At 38.2% G+C, this 21830-nt stretch overlaps 1 protein-coding gene across 1 annotated transcript in view; it reads right to left on the minus strand.

The window, feature by feature from the left end:
* The window catches only part of eys (eyes shut homolog), a 156582-nt gene that overhangs the window by 72124 nt on the left and 62628 nt on the right, over nt 1-21830 (minus strand). Inside the window, exons 25-30 of the mRNA XM_068723996.1 lie at nt 11020-11116; nt 10478-10585; nt 8895-9040; nt 1271-1442; nt 902-980; nt 256-455 (exon numbers count right to left, since the gene is read on the minus strand). Of these exons, the coding sequence (XP_068580097.1) occupies nt 256-455; nt 902-980; nt 1271-1442; nt 8895-9040; nt 10478-10585; nt 11020-11116 (802 nt within the window). The remainder of the gene's footprint in view (nt 1-255; nt 456-901; nt 981-1270; nt 1443-8894; nt 9041-10477; nt 10586-11019; nt 11117-21830) is intronic.

Below are 21830 nucleotides of genomic sequence, written 5' to 3' on the forward strand. Positions count from 1 at the left end.
TAGAATACTGCCCACAATTTGAACAGGGAGGACAGATTTTTTACCAGTTCACCTGTGGTACTTACAACTCCCCAAGATTTGGATATATTTACTGTTTATTAAACCCTAACCCAACGTATACCCGTCAAGCATTCCAGTCTCACGGGGAACATATTCAGTTTACTGTGATAAATGGTGGCACATTCTTCACTCACAATGTCTTTCAGTATCATTTCATTAAGGCAATAAAATACTTTTAAGAGTGGTCCAACTCACCTGCATGTAAAGTTTGATCCCTCACCATCAAGGCAGGAGGCTCCATTGAAACACAGTGAGACATTAAAAGCGGCTTCTTTGCAGACATCTATATCATCCTCACAAGTTTTCCCTGTGTAGCCTTCCTGACAGAAGCATGCGTATTTATCAATGAGATCCACACATGAGCCTCCGTTCAAACAGGGACTGGAAGCACAGTCCTGGAAATGACACTTTACCAGTAAGTATTTTGAGACATACGACCATGACATGCACAATTTACCATCTAAAATGCATAGTGTGTGATTAAAAAAAGAAAAAGAAACAACTTTGGTTTAGAATGAATTGTTAGCAGTTAAAATGCAGATGATCAGATTATCCACTGAACTAAATACTCTGAGACATTGTAAGCAACTTGATGTTTTATCTCTAGAGTCCAACACAGGCTGTGGTTTAAATCAATTAGGCATTAGACTAAGCAATTTCTTTTAATCAGGTATTTGTACAATGCTTACATGATCCTGGTAGTTCAATTGACTTATCTTGTACAAAAATCAATAGAGGTGGTGATACAAAAGGCCACATAAAGATTAGCCACACAAAGATTAGAAAATTCTCGTCATTCCTTCTGAACACCCAGTAGGTTAATTAATCAAGCCCAACTCACGTCAATGTTTGTTTCACATCTGCTGCTGCTCCATCCAGATTCACAAAGACAGGAGTATGAGTTTACTCCATCTTTACAGCTGAGAAGGCCACAACAGATGGGGTTAGAATTGATTCCTCAAAATTATACTACAGTATGAAATCAACCAAAACTCAGATCTTTTGCTGTAGAAGTCATGCAGAATCCTTAGAGATATAATCTTTTGAACGATTGAGCATTTCCCCTTTAATAGAATTAATGACTCTATACAACTAGTGACATGTTTCCGCTCACTGCGCTGGCAAGGAGTGTAATTAAAAATGATTCCATGCAATTTTCACACTGCATTTGCAATCTTTCTTTTCTAAATGACAGCAAAAAAATCTGTACCTCCCATGAAGACAAGGCGCTGACACGCATTCATCAATGTTGGTCTCACACTGGAGCCCGATGAAGCCATCAAGACACAAGCAGTGGTATTGATTAGGCGCGTCGATACATTTCCCATGATTTCGGCATGGGTTTGAAACACACTCATCGATGTCAACTCCACACCGTGCCCCTAGGAAATGAAGGGTATTTTAGTAAGACATCACATATTCAACAACTTGATAAGAGAAAGGTTTTATTTAAATTTTTTTAAAGTCTTTGCAAATTACAAACTAGACACAGAATGACTTTTGATTATTCTGCAAGATCATTGCACATGCTCCGGGACATTGTCCCGTTTTGTGACTTTGACAAATCCAGAGGAATAAACTACACCCGTTATGTTTACTGCAATTAAGGAATATGCTGACAAAATTCCTCAGTATGGCTATTTCATATATTTATATGCAGTGGAGGTGTGAGGTAGAGATAAGCTTGTCAGGATGAATTTGTAGTTTGTGTACATCTTTGTATGGGACTTGTTCAATATAATTAAAAAGAAAAAAACACCACCTTCATCCTTCAATGCTAATCATACGGTAACATATGCTGTTGTCATTACATGACAATGATACCGTATAAAATTAGCATTGAATGAAAAACTAAAGGACTTATGTTTAAGCCCAATAACTAAACATGTACATCCTTCTCTACACTTCTGTCAGTCAAACCACACAGCGGACAATTATAAAAGATGAAAATCAGCATCATGAAAACTTTATGATATGCAAATCAACTTGCAAAGACCTTAAACTTGAGGCACAAGATCCATCAAAGGGAAAATTCACAGATTTTCAATCTTATCTCTACATGTATCTATCTGGGTTCTGGATATAGTGTGAATAACGCCTGCAGTTGTTGCCAATGTTCTCCTCGTCTGCTTGCCGTCTTGGCTGACACTGAATTAGACTACAGAGACTCTGTTTTTGGATTTGTGGATTTATCATCGCAAGTTAGTTTAAGATTCCTGTTAAATCACTAAACAAAAACTTACACATGAAAAATATTACAAAACATTGCCTTCTAAGGGCAGACATACTGTCTTAAAGACGCTGTAGTGGGCTCAAAGTCTTAAAGTCTTAAGTCTTAAAGCCCTATTACACTTTCATAATTTATTTCAATTAATTCTACTTCTGATTTATGACTAGAACCACTTGACACACACAGCTGAGCTGCATTTCAAAATGAATCATATGATGATGTATACACTTCTCTGTGGCATATACTGTTGACCTGCTATCTCCCCCTAAAGATCCCTCGTCACCCCTTAAAAAAACAGCAACGGTCTATGTGGTTCTCTTCGAGTTAACGACTACAAGATGCAACCAGTACGGTCCTTTGAGAGCAAAACACTGTCTCCTAACAGCCGCATACTGTCCAGATAACAACATGACATGTTTTTTTAATTCTTTTATCTCTGGTCTCTTTAGTAACCTTTGATAAAAAGTGATCATAGGCTGGCAGAGATGGTAAACAAGAACGTGCTGTGTGTAGTTTACTGGTATTGCATTCAAGGATCTCTGGGTTTTTCACCTCAAGTTACCTCTTGCTCGCATATTATTTTACCATTACTGTCAACACACCTTGAATTTTTTTGATGAAAAGGGTTTGCCATGAAAAAAACCTAATTCAAAGTGCCTTTATCTTGTGTCTTGTGATTCTATTTGACACTTTAGCTTTAATTATCAGTATCCATCTGCTACATGAATAGCAAGTGAATCAAAGCATAAAGCAGAAATATTATATCCTACTGGAAGTTTTGAACCAAGTTTTACACCCTAGTCTTCTACAAAATATGGTGTGAACTTGTTCAAACCTGTTATTTAGTAGGAGAAATGGCTAGGAACAGAAACAGTTTGTTATATGCTGTAACCGCAGATCTCTAAAGAAATGACAGATGAGTCATTAATAGCTTATTCTTAAGACAAAGTCTGTCTGCCGGGTATTAAAATGTTGACTCACCAATATCTAAACCAGAGATGAAACGAATAGTCGATGAATCATTTTATTAACAGAGGAAAAAATCCCAAACAATTGTGAATTAATTGTTTTGTATTTTAAATAGCAAAATTGCCAACCATCCACTGGTTTCAGCATCTGAAATATGAGTATTTGCTGCTTTTCTTAAAATCCTTATGACTCTAAATTTAATATATTATGGTTTTAGCCTGTTCGTCAAATAAAACTCTGAAGACATCACCTTAGGCCCTGGGGAAATGGCCATTTTTTGTGATTTATTGAGAATTTATTAACGAAATAAATAATCAACTCTTTTAAAAATTGATTAACAGATTAATGGATCAGAAAAATATTTGTAGCCCTAAACTAAACAAGAATTCATGTTTACATCTTGAGTTTAAATTTAGTAAAAACTGGCCTTTGTTGAATTGAAGTGAAAACCCACTAACTTTGATTTGTGTCCCACTGATAGCAGAGTGTAGTACATTGAAGTAACAATAAACAGCTGACGAAATATTTTCTCTAAAAATGTGACTGTGAAACAAATTAACCAAATACAAACTACTGATATAAAGATGCATGATGTCTTTGAAAGGCCAGTTTACCCAGATTTGTTCCAGAAACAGTGTACTGGTTCCTCCATGATGTGAGGATGGAGGCAGCAGTCTCAGGGGTAGAAATCTCAAAACCAAAGCTACCTCACTTGCTTTGTGTTTTTGTAATGTGGGTGAACCGACCCTGTTTCAACTTATTTAACAACAGAAACTAATTTAATGACAAAGACTTTTTTTAAAAGTGTGTCACTGTATGTTGCAACAATAGTCAACGTTCCTGAGAGGATTCAGTGAAGTGCAGCACTGAACTAATGGAAAAGTGTGTCACATACTATACGCACTGTATATCCTTACAGCTGTGCCTACACAGTGCCATGTCTAGTAAGGCACAATCCTCCATACAAACTGTGCTGCACCAATTGTGCTGACTCACCGAGAACACATGAATTGCACTCAAAACAACTTTTATCTTCACTGTCCATCAGCCACATTTAAGATAACTCTGAGGACTCACTAAGTAAGTCAGCTTTACTCAAAGAGTTGATGCTATTTATTATTTATGCAGACCCCACAAAAATAGCAATGATATCAGAGGAGAAATGGAGGGGAGAGTTCAAGCTGTGAAGGAATCATCAGATAACAGAATGTGTCAAAATGTGTCTACCTTCTGCCAAACATCAGAGACACAAGTTGGGAAAACACACTAATGACTGTTTGTAGTAGTCTAAATTATAGCACTTCTTCAGAGAAATCCACAGAAGTGACTCGTTTTGCCAGGGAATTAAAAATAAATGGGTTGTTCCTAATTCTACAAACCGGCATTTTTATGATGTTGTTTTTCACTAAAGTTGTAAAAAGATTATGTACCAACTACTAAAACTTCCAGGAATCGAGAGAAAAAACCCACGACTGACCCAATCATTCGGTAAGCTTTTCATCCATTGGCTGAGAAAGATGTAAACAAACAAAGTGACAAGAATTTATTTCATGCCTCCTGTGTTTCATCATGAAAGAGAATGAATAAACTGACAGTGTGTAACATTTAGGAGGCTAAATTGGCAGCATTGGATATAATATTCATAACTATGTTTTAATCAGTGAAACGCGCACAAAGCGCGAGCAGAGAGGCCGCCCGCTGTTGTGAAGTGAACCAGGTGAAGTGAAGGATTCTAAAGTTGACTGCAACTACGCTAGTTGTTAAAATATTAAAAGAGACAATACTTTATCAATACATCTGTGCAATAAGAACGGACATGTAAGAGAAACAAAACCCATTTGAATCGGCCACCACTGCTATGCTTAGACAAGCACAGCACCCAGGAAGACATAAGACAGGAAGACATGAGACAGGAGGACATGAGACAGGAGGACATAAGACAGGAAGACATAAGACAGGAAGACATAAGACAGGAAGACATGAGACAGGAGGACATGAGACAGGAAGACATAAGGCAGGAGGACATAAGACAGGAGGACATAAGACAGGAAGACATAAGACAGGAGGACATAAGACAGGAAGACATAAGACAGGAGGACATAAGACAGGAGGACATAAGACAGGAAGACATAAGGGAGGAGGACATAAGACAGGAAGACATAAGGGAGGAGGACATAAGACAGGAGGACATAAGACAGGAAGACATAAGACAGGAGGACATAAGACAGGAGGACATAAGACAGGATGAATGACTGATACTGTGTGTTCTTCATTCTTTATAAACTTCACTCAGAAATGTTATTTATTTGATTAACATTTTACATTTGTTTCCATCAATTACTTTATATAGTTACTTTGTTGTTGTAAACATAATGATTGCTGCTTAATAAACAATATTTACATATATTTAAAATTTAAATTCTAATTATCTTCTGAATTTATTTGTTTTTAAAATTCTATATATGTTTTTAAAAGCAATTATTTAGTCATGTAGAAAAGCAGAGTGTTGATAAGAGTAGCTCCTATTTGTACTAAAATCCTAAAGATAACTCCCTACCTGAAGGCCACCGCAGTTCTCCAACACGCTTGGTAAGAGAGGGGTGAGCTGAGGGGTATTTAGTTGGTTGCAATCTGCAACACACCACTATAGATGCCACAAAATCGTACACACTGGGCCTTTAAGTGTACACAAAAAAATCTCTCATTGCAGAATGTAAATGGCTCCTTTCTTGAGACAAACTGATGACTTGTTTCATTTAGCCAAAAGTAAAGCAATGCTGCAATTAGAAAATTCACAGTTTACAGGTTAAAAACAATCACTGAAGCTCAAATAATAAGAGGAAGTTGCAACAGAAAATTACTTATGGCAGAAATGTGTTGAGGGAAATGAAAAATCTCTGATTTGTTCAATACAATAATTTGTATGACACTTCTATATCCCACTACCCACAGACTGATGCTCACACTATGTATTTTGATGTTTTTATTTAGGTCAGATCTGAAGGACTGAACTATGAATGAGATATGGGATCACATAGTGCATATTTAATGCTGCAGACTGGTCAACAAGGGTCTGTAAAAACGTACTACCGTATTTTCCGCACTATAAGGCGCACTTAAAAGCCTTTAATTTTCTCAAAAAACGACAGTGCGCCTTGTAATCCGGAGCGCCTTATATATGGATCAATTGGTTAATTGGTTGATCCATACTGGTTGTACACGGCGCTCTGTCAAAATGTTTCAGTACGACTGGTAAACTCCAAAGCCGCACCGCTTGCAGCATTACGGCTACCGTAGTCAGGGGCGTCGCCGAAGTAATAGCGGTAAACACCTGTACTGTGCTGTAGTGGCTTCTATTCTATGCGCCTTATAATCCGGTGCGCCCTATATATAAAAACAGTTCTAAAATAGGCCATTCATTGAAGGTGCGCCTTATAATCCGGTGCGCCTTATAGTGCGGAAAATACGGTAATCAGTACTCAGCCCAAAAACACATGTATAAGTCATGTACTAACTCTGTCTCAAAGTAGCAAGAACTGTCTTGGTCTTGATACAATTAATAAATTCCACTATTCCATTTATGTTAAATGTACACTACACCTCTAAATTTACCTCTAAAGCAATAGATCTGCAAAGCCTCAGTGGCAAACATCGAAATAAGGACCAAATGTTATTCATCAAGTTCACCCGGTAAAATACTGAAACTGCTGAAGCCTTAACAGCAAACAGCATTGCCAGGGCCAGAGCATCATCCACCCACCAATGTGCTGACTGAGGAAGCTGCAACAATGTGCTGATTGCACTGTACTATCACTCAAGGGAACATGCTCCTTAATGATGGGTGAAGAAGAGAAAACAGAAGGTGACGAATAGTGTGCTTAAACTGTGATTTATACAAACACGATTACCCATTAATCATGTCGCTATAATGACTTCTGACCTCAGTACAGAGCACAGTTAAATAATACATTATTGTGATTGCAGAGCCTTTTAGACAAAACATACTAAATAATGGTCAGACAGCTGAGATGTAGGGTCGTACGGCGTAAGATACAGCATGCTTTAAAGTGTTTGTCAATATCTCACGGAAGACAAAATTATATTGTAAATAGAAATAAAGCATGTGATTATGTTACAGCCATAACTTAAGGTTGTTATTAAGCATGTGATTCATTTTGACCAGACTGGAAAAGATAAAAATGCAGCTTATTAATCTTAATATATACTTTCTAAGTGGGTCATCAAGATGTTTGAAAAGGATTAAAAAAAATTATAAAAGCTGGCAACGGTATCAGAAATGTGAATAGCTTCAATCATTTCTCAAAACTCAAACATGTTCCATGTAAAACCAATTTTAGAAAAGACAGGTAATGGTCTAAGCATTTATACAAAGGGAAAAAACTGTGTATAAAAACAGAAAATATCGATGCACTGACACACTGAGCAACAACCAACCACTAAGAAAATCCAATATGAATAGCGATGCAGGTGGGAATGAAGTGTGATTATAGCTTAATCCCATCCATGAAAGTCAGTAGATATAGCACGAGACTGATTTATTAGTAAACAGCTTCAACTGTTACAGTCAAAATGAATGTTGGCATTCGATATGCAAAAAAAACCAACAACCTTGACTCCTCTGATGGCTGAAGCAAATATTATGATAATACCATCAAGTGACACAATGAGTTACAGTATTTCATAGATGGAGGAGATGACGCATCATATCATCAAAGCAGAATAACATTTAAATCAATTCCAATCAGGATGCACAAATACGATGTGATAGATAGCCCTAAGATGAAAAATGTACTATTAGACTAGAATAAAAATAAGTCACACACAGCTACAGTATAGCACAACTGTTTTTTTTGTAAAAAGTTACAACGCTGTTACACATTACCAGAGCAAATATTTTGTATGAGTTCTAGTTGGTTTCAGCCAATCCAAACTGTACCCTCTGGCCGCTTGCTCTCTTGGGGAACCCTGTTTCCTCAGATGAGCTTAGAGCAACAGAAAAAGTAATGACTTGTACTATACTGTGCGTAGGCCTAATAATAAAAGCTGCTTCTGTGGGAATTGGGCCATGCGTGTCAGGTTCGGCTCTCCAGAGTAGCAATACCTCAGAGATTCCCCCCTCCCCTTCTCAACTGGGGAAGGATAAATTGATGATACAGTGCGGAAGACAAATGAAATTAATCTTCCCAGAACCTGACAGGAATCGGCTTTAGTGCGCACACACACATATACACACACGGTTGCTCTAAAATAGCTTGATATCCGCATAAGTGGAAAAACCGACAAATGGATTGAAGTAAAACAACATTAGCGCTCCAAGACTAAAGAAGCTGATGAAACAAAATAAATGAAACTTACAGACACTGAGATGTTTTTATCAGATAAAACACGTGACGTGAATCGATCTTGCTGCCTTTACTGAAAGGCAGCCACTGTATCTTGTAGAGGCAGGTGGGCTAATTAAAAGCAAGTACTGTAAAGCAGTTTTTTTTTTTTTTACACTAAGCCAGATCTGTGTCAGAGTGTCCATAATAGCGTGCGGTCGCAGCAGTGTTGATAAGCTTTTTAGTTAGACTCTCATATTGATCTTCATGTCACCTGAGGGCAAAAGAGCTACCTGAGTATCCAGGGCGACAGACACACTTGAAGCCCCCGGGTGTGTTGATACAGATGCCCTCGTGTAGGCAAGGTGAAACTTCACACTCATTCACATCCAGGTCACACAGCGTTCCAAAATAACCAGGAGGGCAAATGCAGCGGAACCTAAGGAAGATAACACTCAATCATTAGGAAATAAAGTGAAATCCAATGAAGGACCACTGTGTCAGACAGTGTTGAGAGCATATTTTATTTGTGTTTAGTTCAGTCCTTAGCATAGCTTCAAAATGTGCAGTTATTTCTCTCAGCAAAAACTGGACACACTCTTGTAGAAGCAATTAACTGGAGAAAAACAGTGTGTGTGTTACAACCCCACCAATAAACCATTTTCCACTCTCAAACTGATAGGCAGCTCTTAAAAAATAAAACAATAGGGCAGCAATTATGTTCCCCTGTGTGTACTTAATGTGAATTATATTTGATGAGAGCTTCATCTGTCCAATAATGTGGTTTACTCAATTCTAATTCCTCCCTTCAGCTGTCGGTGGGTCTAATATCCCCTGACCACACACCTCAGAGGACATGCTTATTCTGTTTGTAAGTGAGATAATAAGAAAACAAGTCATTAGACACCTCTGTGCTAAAATCTAAACTACATCTTTTGATTAGCTTGACATCATATTTCATCAGTGACACCGGTTACATCACATCATGGTATTTATCATGCCACAGCAGAACTGTGCTGCCTAATAACATCAACTCAAACTGCTGGACTGATCTGAGACATCTCTGTCAGAACAATTAACACTTTCTTTATTGCTCTCAGTTACACCGCTGCCTGTAACAATCTGCTAGTCGATAACAATTAGTCGTACCTACATGCAGCAGATGAGAGAAAAAGTTGGAACTTTTACAGAGTCAAACTCAAAGTATCTAACGGAAAGTAAAAAGACAGCAAGGGCTCACTGAGTATGCTGCAGAGTCTGATTCATCACCCCAGTACAGATGGACTTGTTCGGCTTGTTGGGTCAGGGAGATGGAGATAGCGGCGTGTGCAGTGTGTTTGTGGTGGGCAGCGAGGTTAAAGCACACCTGATGTGAACTCCCTGGACTGTGCAATCAGGGGAGCGCTCTGAGCAGGGCCAGGTCACATGGGAGAAAAATCATGACGGGAGACAAACTGGAGACAAACCATTTAGGACTCAAATTGGCCCTGGGACTTCGCTACCCATCTGTCCGACTAAGCCCGGAAGCCCCGGGGCTCCCATTAAGCACAGCAGAGGGAAGCACCAGTGGAGTAAAGCCCAATCTAGATACATGATGTGTTCCTGCTGAATTCGCTCTCTGTCTTTAGAATAGCAGCTTATGTGTGTCAAGGATGAAGATAGGCTTGTTATATAAACCAGAACACTTTGAAGAGAAACATCACAACCTTGTGTGATTTCTTCGGAGAACGGTTTTATTTATTGGCCTTTTAAAACAAATGCAGGAAATTAAAGCTGCTTGGCCTTTACTGATATGTGCATTTTCTTTTTAAGTGCACAATACAAAAAGGCTAATGAGCAATGTGGAAGCATAAAAAGGAGTTATATTAATACTTACTTGTTCATGAGGTCTTGACAAACGGCAGAGTTGTGGCAAGGGCTAGAAGTGCACTCATTGATGTCTTCCTCACAGTGAAGGCCAGAAAATCCCATCTTACAATCACAGCTGGGTAGGAAAACTCATTAATATGGATATTTTGTCTGGAAAATAGAAGATCTATCTGTTTCCCACTAGCACATGAACAGAGGGGGAATAAATCTATAGAAATGTAATATTCACTAAACATCATATTTAGTCTGATTGCACATGCAGTACAGTGACATAAGCATGGATTTCAACTGTTTAAAAATAAGGGCTGCATTACAAGAGCAATTAAGGCACATTTGTTTTAACAATTTCACCCAATTTTAACCTGAAATGGTACATTACTAAATCCATTAAAATCCATTTGAGGAAAGAGCATGAGCTCAGAGCAAATCTTTTAGCATAGTGTATCAAATTTACAGTATAATGGTAGAGATACTCTGGATTCACACAAAGCCTGACATTTTTCTTGCCTCCTAAGAAATTAAAAGCTGGTTAGGGATAACACTCTTTACCTGTAGCTGTTGACCCGGTCCACACAGTTGCCCTGGTTTTGGCATGGATTTGAGCTACACTCATTGGTGTCAATTTCACACCAACTTCCTTCAAATCCTGAAAGATAGATGAGATGGTCATGGATCAGCGAGCCCCACTACATCCTGAAAAACGTCAGGTCCGATGATAACAAAGACCCCAGTGAATGCCATTTTAATGGAACTAGTAGCCCCTGTAGCATATCTCATCTTCCAGCGCTCACAGCGCTCACTGTTTCCCCTTTGAGAGTGTGTAAGTCTAATAATACTTTAGTGCTACAGACAGATTGGTCTGAGGGTTAGTGGTTAGTGGCTTGGGAGGTGTGTGGCTGTGTGCGCCACCGTGCATTCGCGTCTGTGTGTGTTTGAGAGAAAGCTAGTGAGTGGGGGGGCATCTTGTTAAGTTAGGGTAAGAGGGAGAGGCAAAGCCCAAGAGCTCTATTGCCCTTGTTCATTAGGGGGTTGAGGGGCAGGATGGCTAAGCAGATCAGCATGGCTGTTTTGTTGTACTTTTGAAGGCAGCCTGGGAGCTTGTAATGTTCTGCCTGTCGGAGATATTCCTCTGGTGCTTAGTGTTAGTCTGGTCCCTGTATGGTTTTCCGCTGAACAAGTAAAACTAAATAACTTGGTTTTCTGAAGTAAAATAAAATAAAATAAAAATAATTGAAACCTAACTGCACCATTGACTATAAGCAAATAATGCCCATAAAGATCAGCATTCAGTTCAATTCAGATGTAAAAAATTCAAATAAAGTTTGAAGTCAAGTCAAAGATATGACATTTAGACCTAATTATCCAGGACACCAAGGATAATCAATCAAAACACGCATATTGATTCTTTATGGCCATCATTTGCTTCCATACAATTAACTTTCAGCATTATGTGACTGCCATTGCATTTGTTATGGAATGAGCAGTGATACAAAGATACCATTACTGTACAGTTTTACAATTATTTTTTAAACTATGAGCTCAGACCTTCAAAGACTACTGCTGTGCTGTCCCTGCATGTCACACATAATTAAAAAGGATACAAGCATATAACAAAGGGTTAACACAACTAGCTTATAATGAGTGTTGGTGCTTTTATTGCTTCCTTGTCTCATTATGTTACTCCCGCTGCTTCAAGTTAAGAGTTATACATATTTGAACTATAATGAGTTTTGGCTCATGTAAGTATAAATTATCAGCTGAGAGAAGTAAACGCATTAACAATGATGAGGTTTATAATTATTTTTGGGACAAGCACTTGTTTAATCTTGCAAATGTGAAAATGTGAAACCCAAGTAGGTGCTTAAATATTTTACATCACATTCTATATTTCAAAGAAACATGGATGTACCAGTGTTAAAGTATGAAAACCTAATGAGTGCTACTTGATTAATACTATGTATCAGATTTGTCACTTTTCTCCTGCACTGTTTGTAATGATACTATATGTCAGGAGATAACACCATATAATGCTCTGTAATGGCATGTTTTCAAACTGTACTGTAAACGACAGATGGTAGGAAATGATATAGATCAAACATTTCTGAGGGCAGATAGATGGAGCAATTGCAAGCCATCATTTGTGGATTGCTACTCAGCTATATAAAGGTCAGTACAATTGATTATGAAGTGTTGAATAAAAAATGGCTTAACAACTGGATGGTGCTCTCCAAGCAACTCTCACTGTGCATGTTGAATCAGCTGAATGAACAATATTGTGTATGGAAAGAAAAAAAAAGTATGACAGCGACACTGACGCAGTTCTGTGTATTTTGGGATGTCACAATGAGAGGGAATCCGTGAGACCACAGAGCATCTGGTGAATTATGGGACAGCACAGGTTTCCCAAGCTGGTCTGTCAGTCAACGCAATGGTGGAGCACCACAGGGACTATTTCGAATGTCACCGCAATGTAATGCATCTTCTGCCACTGAGCAGTGACTGGAAGCTTCTCTTTGACAGAGTACAGAGAGGGATACCCAAGGCGTGTGCGTACGTAGTCATTCCATCATCTGGCTGGAGCTACAGCATGTGATCACTGCTCATGCCGGTGAATGTCTCCGCGGAGAAGAAATTGTGGGTTAATCCCCAGTGGATAGCGAACTAACTTTGATGGACGTTTCAATTGAAATATGAGCGACATCTTCATTTTAAGAATGTGAATTTGATCAGGACTGCTACATTTGTGACTACAGTCTAGTCGCAGTTGCTGTCAGTGTGATGTCACAATTTCTCAGAGGGGGTTCATTTACAATATTACCCTCAGCTTGTACAATATAGATTATGGTCTTTGTCTGTGATGTCATCAGAGCGCTGTCAGACAGAACATCAAATCTTAGACGTCACTGATCTCTTAATCTATGTATGCTTTTCATAAAAGCATACATAGATTAATGTTTTCTGTCTGTGTGGAGTTCTGGTCCACCAATTTATTTATATATATATATATTTATATATATATATATTTATATATATACATATATATATATTTATATATATATATATTTATATATACATATATATATATATATATATATATATATATACATACATATATATATATATTTATATATATATATATACATATATATATATATATATATATATATATATATATACATATATATTTATATATATATATATATATATATATTTATATATATATATGTATATATACATATATATGTATATATGTATATATATACATATATATACATATATATACATGAAGGTTTTTAGAACATGTTTTTTTTTACATTTGTAAAAAATGTTTTTATATAAAATTATTTCTAAAAACCTTCACCCACCCCAGAATTTTTTGTATATATATATATATATATATGTATATATATATATATATATATATAAATATATATATATATATATATATATGTATATATATATATATATATACATATATATATATATATATATATATATATATATATATATGTATATATATATATATATACATATATATATATATATATATATATATATGTGTATATATATATATACACAAAAAATTCTGGGGTGGGTGAAGGTTTTTAGAAATAATTTTATATAAAAACATTTTTTACAAATGTAAAAAAAACATGTTCTAAAAACCTTCATCCACCACAGAATTGTTTGCCTGTAAAAAGAGACACATCTGGCAAAAGTGGACACATCATCAATGCTGTGCAAAAAACAATAAAGAATTCAATTTAGAAATTATGCTTTGCAAATAGTCCACCGCGTCCTGTATTCGCTGTGTGGCGCTACAGAACATGCGCAAACATGCATTATGTTGCTCTATATCAAGTGTATACCACATCTTGTAAAAGTCATGTAAATCGGATGCCGTTTGTCAGAAAAAGCAGATTTCCTTTCGCCAGCAGGTGGCACTGTGAGTATTAGTGAAAATTAGCTTGTAGACATCCTCAGGCCATGAGTGTTATCAACCATGGGAAGTTTAGGACCGTTTGGAACAAGTTACATCAGCTTTTTTGATGGGGAATCACGTAAAGTAGCCACCCGCTACGGCTAAGCTATTCAAGCTAATGTAAAATGTTTTCACCTAAAAAAAAAAAAGCAATTGCAGGATATTTTTATTTTGGGATGATGTAGCTCCAAGCTTTAAAGCTCCCCCAGATCATAGCACAATATTTTAAGAGTCTCTCGGCAAAATTTGACTTTGATAAAGTGAAGCATTCAAAAGTTAGAGAGGTTTTAGTACAGAGAGGTCAGACGAGGATTCCAAAATTTCAACATTTACACATTTTGCACAATGTGTGCTATATATTTCACTTGTATATATCACTAATGGTGTTCAATACATCTAAATAGAGCAGTTTGGGTTTTATTTGAAGGCCAGGATCCTTTCTAAGCCCTTTCTAAGTCTCTCTGTTCATGGCTGTAAATCCGCCCCCCTTCGCACAAATTCTGCCATTGAGACCTCCTTCGGAGCGTTGGAGCCAATAGAATTGGATGGCATTGAAAGATTGATGATTGACAGCATTGTTAGCCAATCAGAATTAAAAATGTACCATCTGAAGTCAGACTTAAAATCCGATTTGCTGAGACTTAGAGGCCTACCCACGAGACCTCCCGAATCACACAGAGGGGATCCGGCTGAACACATATAGGGTACATCTCAAGTCTCTTAATTGTCATTTCCTCGTTCCTCGCTCCTCGATCCTTGCTTGAACTGGAAGTTGTTCTGCGCCGCTATATTGACGGTCATCCTAAAGCTCTTATTTAGTTCGGAGGATCGAGGATCAAGGAGGGATCTCTGAGGAGCCAGGAGCGAGGACCCAGGAGCGAGGACCCACGAGCGAGGACCCACGAGAACCAGAAAGTGTTTTAACGGCAGAAACGCCCCCTCTTTTTTCATCACTTATGTAATTGGACGCTGCAGCCGATCAGACTGATATGATATTTCTCAACATGAAACAGTGAAGACAGATCGCAGATTAAACTCAAGCTTTATATTTGATTCGTTTTCTGATTCAGTATCTGGTTTAAATATATGTTCATTGTCGACTGAACAACAAAAGGACCACAAACAACTTTCTTCATTTGTTAGAAAGATTTGTCTTTTCATGATCTAATATTTCTCTCAATAACTTTTATTATGAATACAATTAAAGTGAGAGAGAGCTTTTTACATCATTTATCATAATTTCATTCAGTCACTTGAGGCTGATAATTCCTGAGTGTCTGGTTTAATGAGTTATATCATTTAAGAGAAACCATAATCATATTCTGGGTTGTTTAATAATGACGTCACAGTCACAATTTAAAAACGTACAGACGCAAATAAGTCATAAATATGACAAACGCATTCTGCCTAAAAATCGATCATGTACTTATAAACATGACACAATTAAAGAGGTAACAGAGAAAACACCTCTACAGTGATGATTGTGTCTTGATTAGTTATTAGTTACTATTATTAAGTACAGTGATCATGTGTGCAGACACAAACTATCAAAAGTCTCCAGCTGTTAAAGCCGACTGAAAGCTGATCAGTTGTGATCAGCTGTGATCAGCTGTGATCAACGGCTGCCGTCATCACAAACAGACATCGCTTCACGTGACGCAACTGAGGAAAGGACGTCTCATGTCTCTTAAAACATAGTGAGGGAAACGGGGGATGCAATTAAGAGACTTGAGATGTACCCATAGTGAGGCGGAAGTAAGGAATTATCAAATTTTTTCTACCTCATGGAATGCCTTTAGTCGGCAGACTCCTGGCGAATTATGAATTTCATATTTTGGTTATTTGTTTAGTTGGCTGTTAGATGGCTGTTTGTTTCATGTAAAAATGGCTTGGATAATGTTGTACCCCCGTTTCTGAGGTTTTTCCAGAACTATAACATCATTTTATTCGTTCTTCGAGGGTTCATTGGCATTTACTTTGTACACGTATCTCTGTACGTGTCCAAATGGGGGACACTCGGGCTTAACATTAAACTGTGGCCTCAATCAGAAGAAATACAAGTTTTTAAAAGGTTGAGAAATAAAATATACATACATAAATACATGTTTTCTTTTCTATTTTATTCTTTTCCATATTTTATGGATCAGAAATCATTATATTCAAACAAACAAAAACATTCAATCTGGTATCTATAGGAACCAGTCCTTCCATGTCATTCCATGGTGGAATCCCATTGCAAACATTAATGCCGTGATGTCACGGTGACATCACTATTATGTGGCTTTAACGTTTGCCTTTTGAAGAGTCTATATTAATACCTACTAGACGTTTTTGTCCTCATAACCATTTGAGAGTAGCCGTCTGTTGCTCTAGCCGTCGCTCTAACCGTCGCTCTAGCCGTCGTAATGGTAAAAATATGGAAAGCTAAGCGGTGGCAAGGACCATACCAGATACTACTCGTCACCCACACGGCTGAGAGGGCAACCTGGATACATGCAACACACTGCAAAAGGGTTCCACCTCTTGCTGAGATGAAGACACACTGCTCTGTGTCACCATCGAAGGATATACATGACGTGCGGTCACCAACGCGGGTGCGACAAGTGATACAGTCACCATCGAGGGAGCTGCCCATTCAGCACCACCGTCTTCAATGTCATACGGCTTTCCTTACTAAATTTGAGACTGATCTGGTCAACTGGCTAGGAGTAAATACAAGTATAAAATGTGACATTTCCTTTTGCCAGTAGGTGGCGCTATGAGTAATTGAACATTTTGGCATTGATATATGCTCATTCTTGAATTAGCATCATGCATGTGTCATTTTTTGCAGATTGATTAATGTACCTTGGAGTTATAACAACTTTATTGTTCATGCCAAATGAGGCAAAATGGCCGCCGCGCCACGTCAAGGTTCTTCTATGAAAACTCACCAATTTGATAACTTTTCATCACAAAGGCCGGAAGAGCATCCTGACCAAATTTGAGGTTGATCCCATGAATTCTGTAGGAGGACTTCATTAAAGTACAAAGGCTGAAAACTGCGAAAAGTGACAAAAAAACACAACATGGCGGGTTTAATGTAGCGCCCCCTAGTGGTTGAATGAAATACAAATGCCAGTGTATGTTACAGGATGTGATGTGCACATATGCTGCAATTTTGGTGATTTTAGGACAAATGGTTGAGAAGTTATGTGTATTTCGATATATAAGCCACACCCCTAAGAAGTTTATTGGTCCATATCTTGTAAACGCAAAGAGATATCAAAAAGCTTTTGATAACTTTTGAAGATGCAGATCCAATAATGATTCAGAGCAAATTTGGTATCAATCAAAATCAGCGTGTAGGAGAAGTTTGCAAAAATGTGTATTTCACAAAATTCTAAATGGCGGAAAATCTAAGTAGGCGGAGTTTAAGAATCTGAGAGGCTTTTTTGTAGATCTAGCGGAGGTGGACATATGTGTTGAATTTCAAGTAAATCGGACATACTGGCCAAGGGGCGTCGCCGGTCCAAATTCTAGGGGGCGCTAGAGAGCCATTTATTTACACACAAATATGCAACCTATATCAGATGGCTATATTCACCTGGCCTGACAAGTGTGCAGAATTTGGTGAGTTTTCGAGTATGGCAAGTATGTGCCCGATGTACTATGTGTATTCGAATTTCAATAGGGTCTTCGCAGCCCGACGTCGGTTGCTCGGGCCCTAATAAATATGAATGGCCAGACAAACCAGATATCAAATTAGTCATCACAGCGGTAATTATCATAAACAGGAGGTGCAGCATTCTTGTGAGGCCTTCACATGCATTGACCAAAAACTGGGTTACTTGAATAAGTGGGTTGAGAATAGAAACCTCTTTGCATGTAAACATCAGGCACTGCATCCAATTTACCCCACTGCTACACACCTGGACCACCTCCTCGGTACTGCATATGAAGGCACAAAATGATTAAACACCGAGTTTATTTAAAATGTGTTAACTGTACAGCTGTTGCAGACCCAGACCTATTTTTATACATTATGTGGATATTTAGCTACTAACCTCTTTCTCACAGTAGCAAGCACGTACTTAACCACAGCTCTAGATTAAACAATGCTCATAGTATACCCCTGACATTGTGATCATCCACTGTCTACTTATAAAACATACCATTAAACCAGAAATCAGCTAAATGTATAAAGGAAAAGTGAAAAGAGCCATGTGCAACAGCCTGGGCACAGGTGTGTTGTCTTGGAGGTCTGCACTAAAGACAGCCACCTCCATTAAATTACCTAAAATATTGAAAATACATTACAGTAGAGGCTCCAATTGTGTACCTTTACTAAATCATCCGTAGCTTTTCAATTATAAACTGTGCTCAATGAAGCAAAACATTTTTTTTTTAGATCTGACTATACTGTGAACTTTAAAGCTCAAAATTAAAAAAACAAAAAAGTTATCTTTAATCAAATGGCACTCGTGGCAATGTGAAAAGATTGCGAATACTACTGATCCCACTGGAAATCAACATCTTATCTGCAGCTCTATGCAGCTTTCTGCTTAGTTTGCTGGTCCATATATTTGATTGTGAATGTCAACAAAATATGACGCCCTAGGACACATGCCGCCCTGACGGTTGATGTACGCTGTCGCCGTCACGGTGTCTGTTCTCACCATGACATGTCTGTTTTTTAGTAGAGGAGCAAAGTGTTTCATCTAGTGGATCCTACCAATCTGGACTGGCCATCCAGAGACGGATGGGTCCATGTACACCGATATGTCAGAGGTCACTTAAGCCCTTGATGGAAAACGGGTTTTACAGTACGCCAGGTCTGACTGCAGTGAGGGAGTGACAGTCAGCATTCACCTTTTGTGCCTAATTAGGTCTTGGTGGAAGCTGAACCACCTCTGGATTCTCTTCACGTGAAGGAGTCCCAGGGGGACCACCACATGGCTTGCGGATATCGTACCTAGCAGGCGCATCACTGAAAGTGCCGTCACCACTCTGTGGGGCGAGATGTGTGACAGTAGAGAGTTCAGCTAATCCAGCCTGGCTGGGGACAGCTTTGCTTTCATGGTGAATAAGTTAATATCCGCACTCAGGTAAATCAATGACTGGGTGGGGAGCGGAGAACTCTTCTGCCAGTTTATGGCGAAACCCAGTGTTGTAGGTGCTGTACAACTTCCAACATGTGGAGTGCAGCCTTCTCCTAACAGGGGGCCATAAGGATTAGGTATTCTAATACGACACAAGATGGAGAATGTGTGCGGAGCCAGAGAATAGCCAAATGGCAGCCAGTTGTACTGGTATTGTACTCCCTGGAAGGAGAAACCCAGGAACATTCCGTTTGGGAATGACAGGAATGTGGAAATAGATGTCTCTTAGAACAAAGGAAGTGAACCAATCGCTGGGACGCATACATTCCAACACATGCCGGATTGCCAGCATGTATCCCTCGTTATCAGTGCCCCCAACAGGGCAGAGGGAGAGCCCAGATGAGAGGACAAGAGGTCTTCTTCCGGGATGTCCGGGAAATTGCAGGCGAAGATGTTCAGCTCTGAAAGTTTTAAAGCCTTTTAATTTTACGTTTACTTATGTAATAAATCAAGTGAAATGTAGGTCATTTTCTCATAGACTTCTATACAATCTGACTTATTGTTGCAACCAGAGGAGTTGCCCCCTGATGGCCATTTTAGAGAATGCAAGTTTAAAATAATAATACTGGAGGCTAAGCAATCATACCGTTCCAAAAAGGAACGTTTTGCACTGCACTGCACTTGTTTCAATAAAAATGAGATTGTAAGTTATTATATATAATTAGTAAAAATGATATGGCTATATGCTTAAGGGACAAGTTCCCACAAGGAAAAGTGTGGGACATGTTTCTGACTTTTCTTAAATGTTAGGCTTTTTAGTCAAAATTTGAATACATCCCTATTTCCTCTCATAACAGTGTCCTCTGCTGCCCAGCTGTCACAATCTAAATGAAAGAGTCCTCTAACTTGATACAAATCCAGATGCACTCATCTAGGTCGCCTTTGGCTGCCCTACGCTTACAGCAATACGTTTCATGAGCTGTTGAGAGTACTTTGATGACAGTTTTTTTGCTCAGAGCTTTGCCTATCAGGCTCACACAGCCTTCAGCCTTTTGATTGGTGGAGCTTGCTGGGACGCTACGTAGTCTGGCAGCTTTGCTAACAGCAGACCACAATAAGGGATGGACCAAATGATTAATTGTTGCATATTTTGATTTACAAGAGACAACATTTTTTCAATAAACAATGTCAATGACATCTTCCTAATAGGACGAACATACGTAATTGATCATAAAAGTTGTTATAAAGTAAAAGGCAAGAAGTGATGTTTTTAGTGACCAAAACATCTCAGGTCTCTATAACTGAAACTATGCATTCATAGAGAGTATGCTCCCTGACTTCATTGTGTCCTCCAACATCTGAGACTAAATCCATCCCCATGGCTATGCTGCATAAAATGAGTACATTCTGTCAGCACTGTGGCCAGTCTCCACAGGTTTATATAGAAATCATTTGGTTATTTTAACCTGTTGTGAAGCATTCAGGGGTTAAACATCAATATGTTAGAAGCTACTAATGACTGAGAATTTTTCAGGGGAAAACCACTGATACCACTATGTGCTCATTGACGCTTTTTTCTACCCAATTTTTGATGCAGCTGTTGTTCGGGCTAGAAATAGAGGTTTCAAAGCTGAAATGGAAGAAAAGAACCACCTTTTGCCCTCAGCAATGGAATATCACTAGCGTGCTGAGACCTTTGCTCACTGAAGGGGCACGCCCTCATACTGAGACTGAACACCTGCTACATTTTAATATTGTGTTGCCTCTCTGTGTGCCTTCACTTTCAGAATATTAGACTAGATACCAGTTCTCCAAATAGAGCAATGGTTTACATGCTATGAACCTACCTTAACTACAACATGGTCACTGACTGCATCTGTCATGGAGTATTATATTTATTTCTATGAAATATCTTTGATCTCAGTAATTGTACTATGGGGAGAAATGATTTTGTGGAGGCTTACTGATTAGTATAGTGTATCAGTTCAGTTAAATTTAGCTTAAGTAAGGAATCATAGTAAAACACAGTTTTAGTTGTATAGTTATATGTAACCTCTATATTCTACATGCTACAACATTAAGACAGTAAATGTGGCTTGCATGAAAAAAATATATATGTTTAGAATGCATAAAGATGATGAAGTTCTTAATGAACTTAATCTTGTTAATTTAGAATATTGAACTACAAAACACAAGACATGCAGTAAGATCAGTTGATCCGTAGTATGTATATCGGCATTGTGTCACTATACTGAAACAAGAAATAAAAGGTCAGTGATATTCACATACATTTGCCA

The sequence above is a fragment of the Cebidichthys violaceus genome, unplaced genomic scaffold (assembly GCF_023349555.1).
Source record: "Cebidichthys violaceus isolate CVI_PGR_0920_01 unplaced genomic scaffold, fCebVio1.0.p SCAF_10, whole genome shotgun sequence".
In the NCBI taxonomy this organism is placed as follows: Eukaryota; Metazoa; Chordata; class Actinopteri; order Perciformes; family Stichaeidae; genus Cebidichthys; species Cebidichthys violaceus.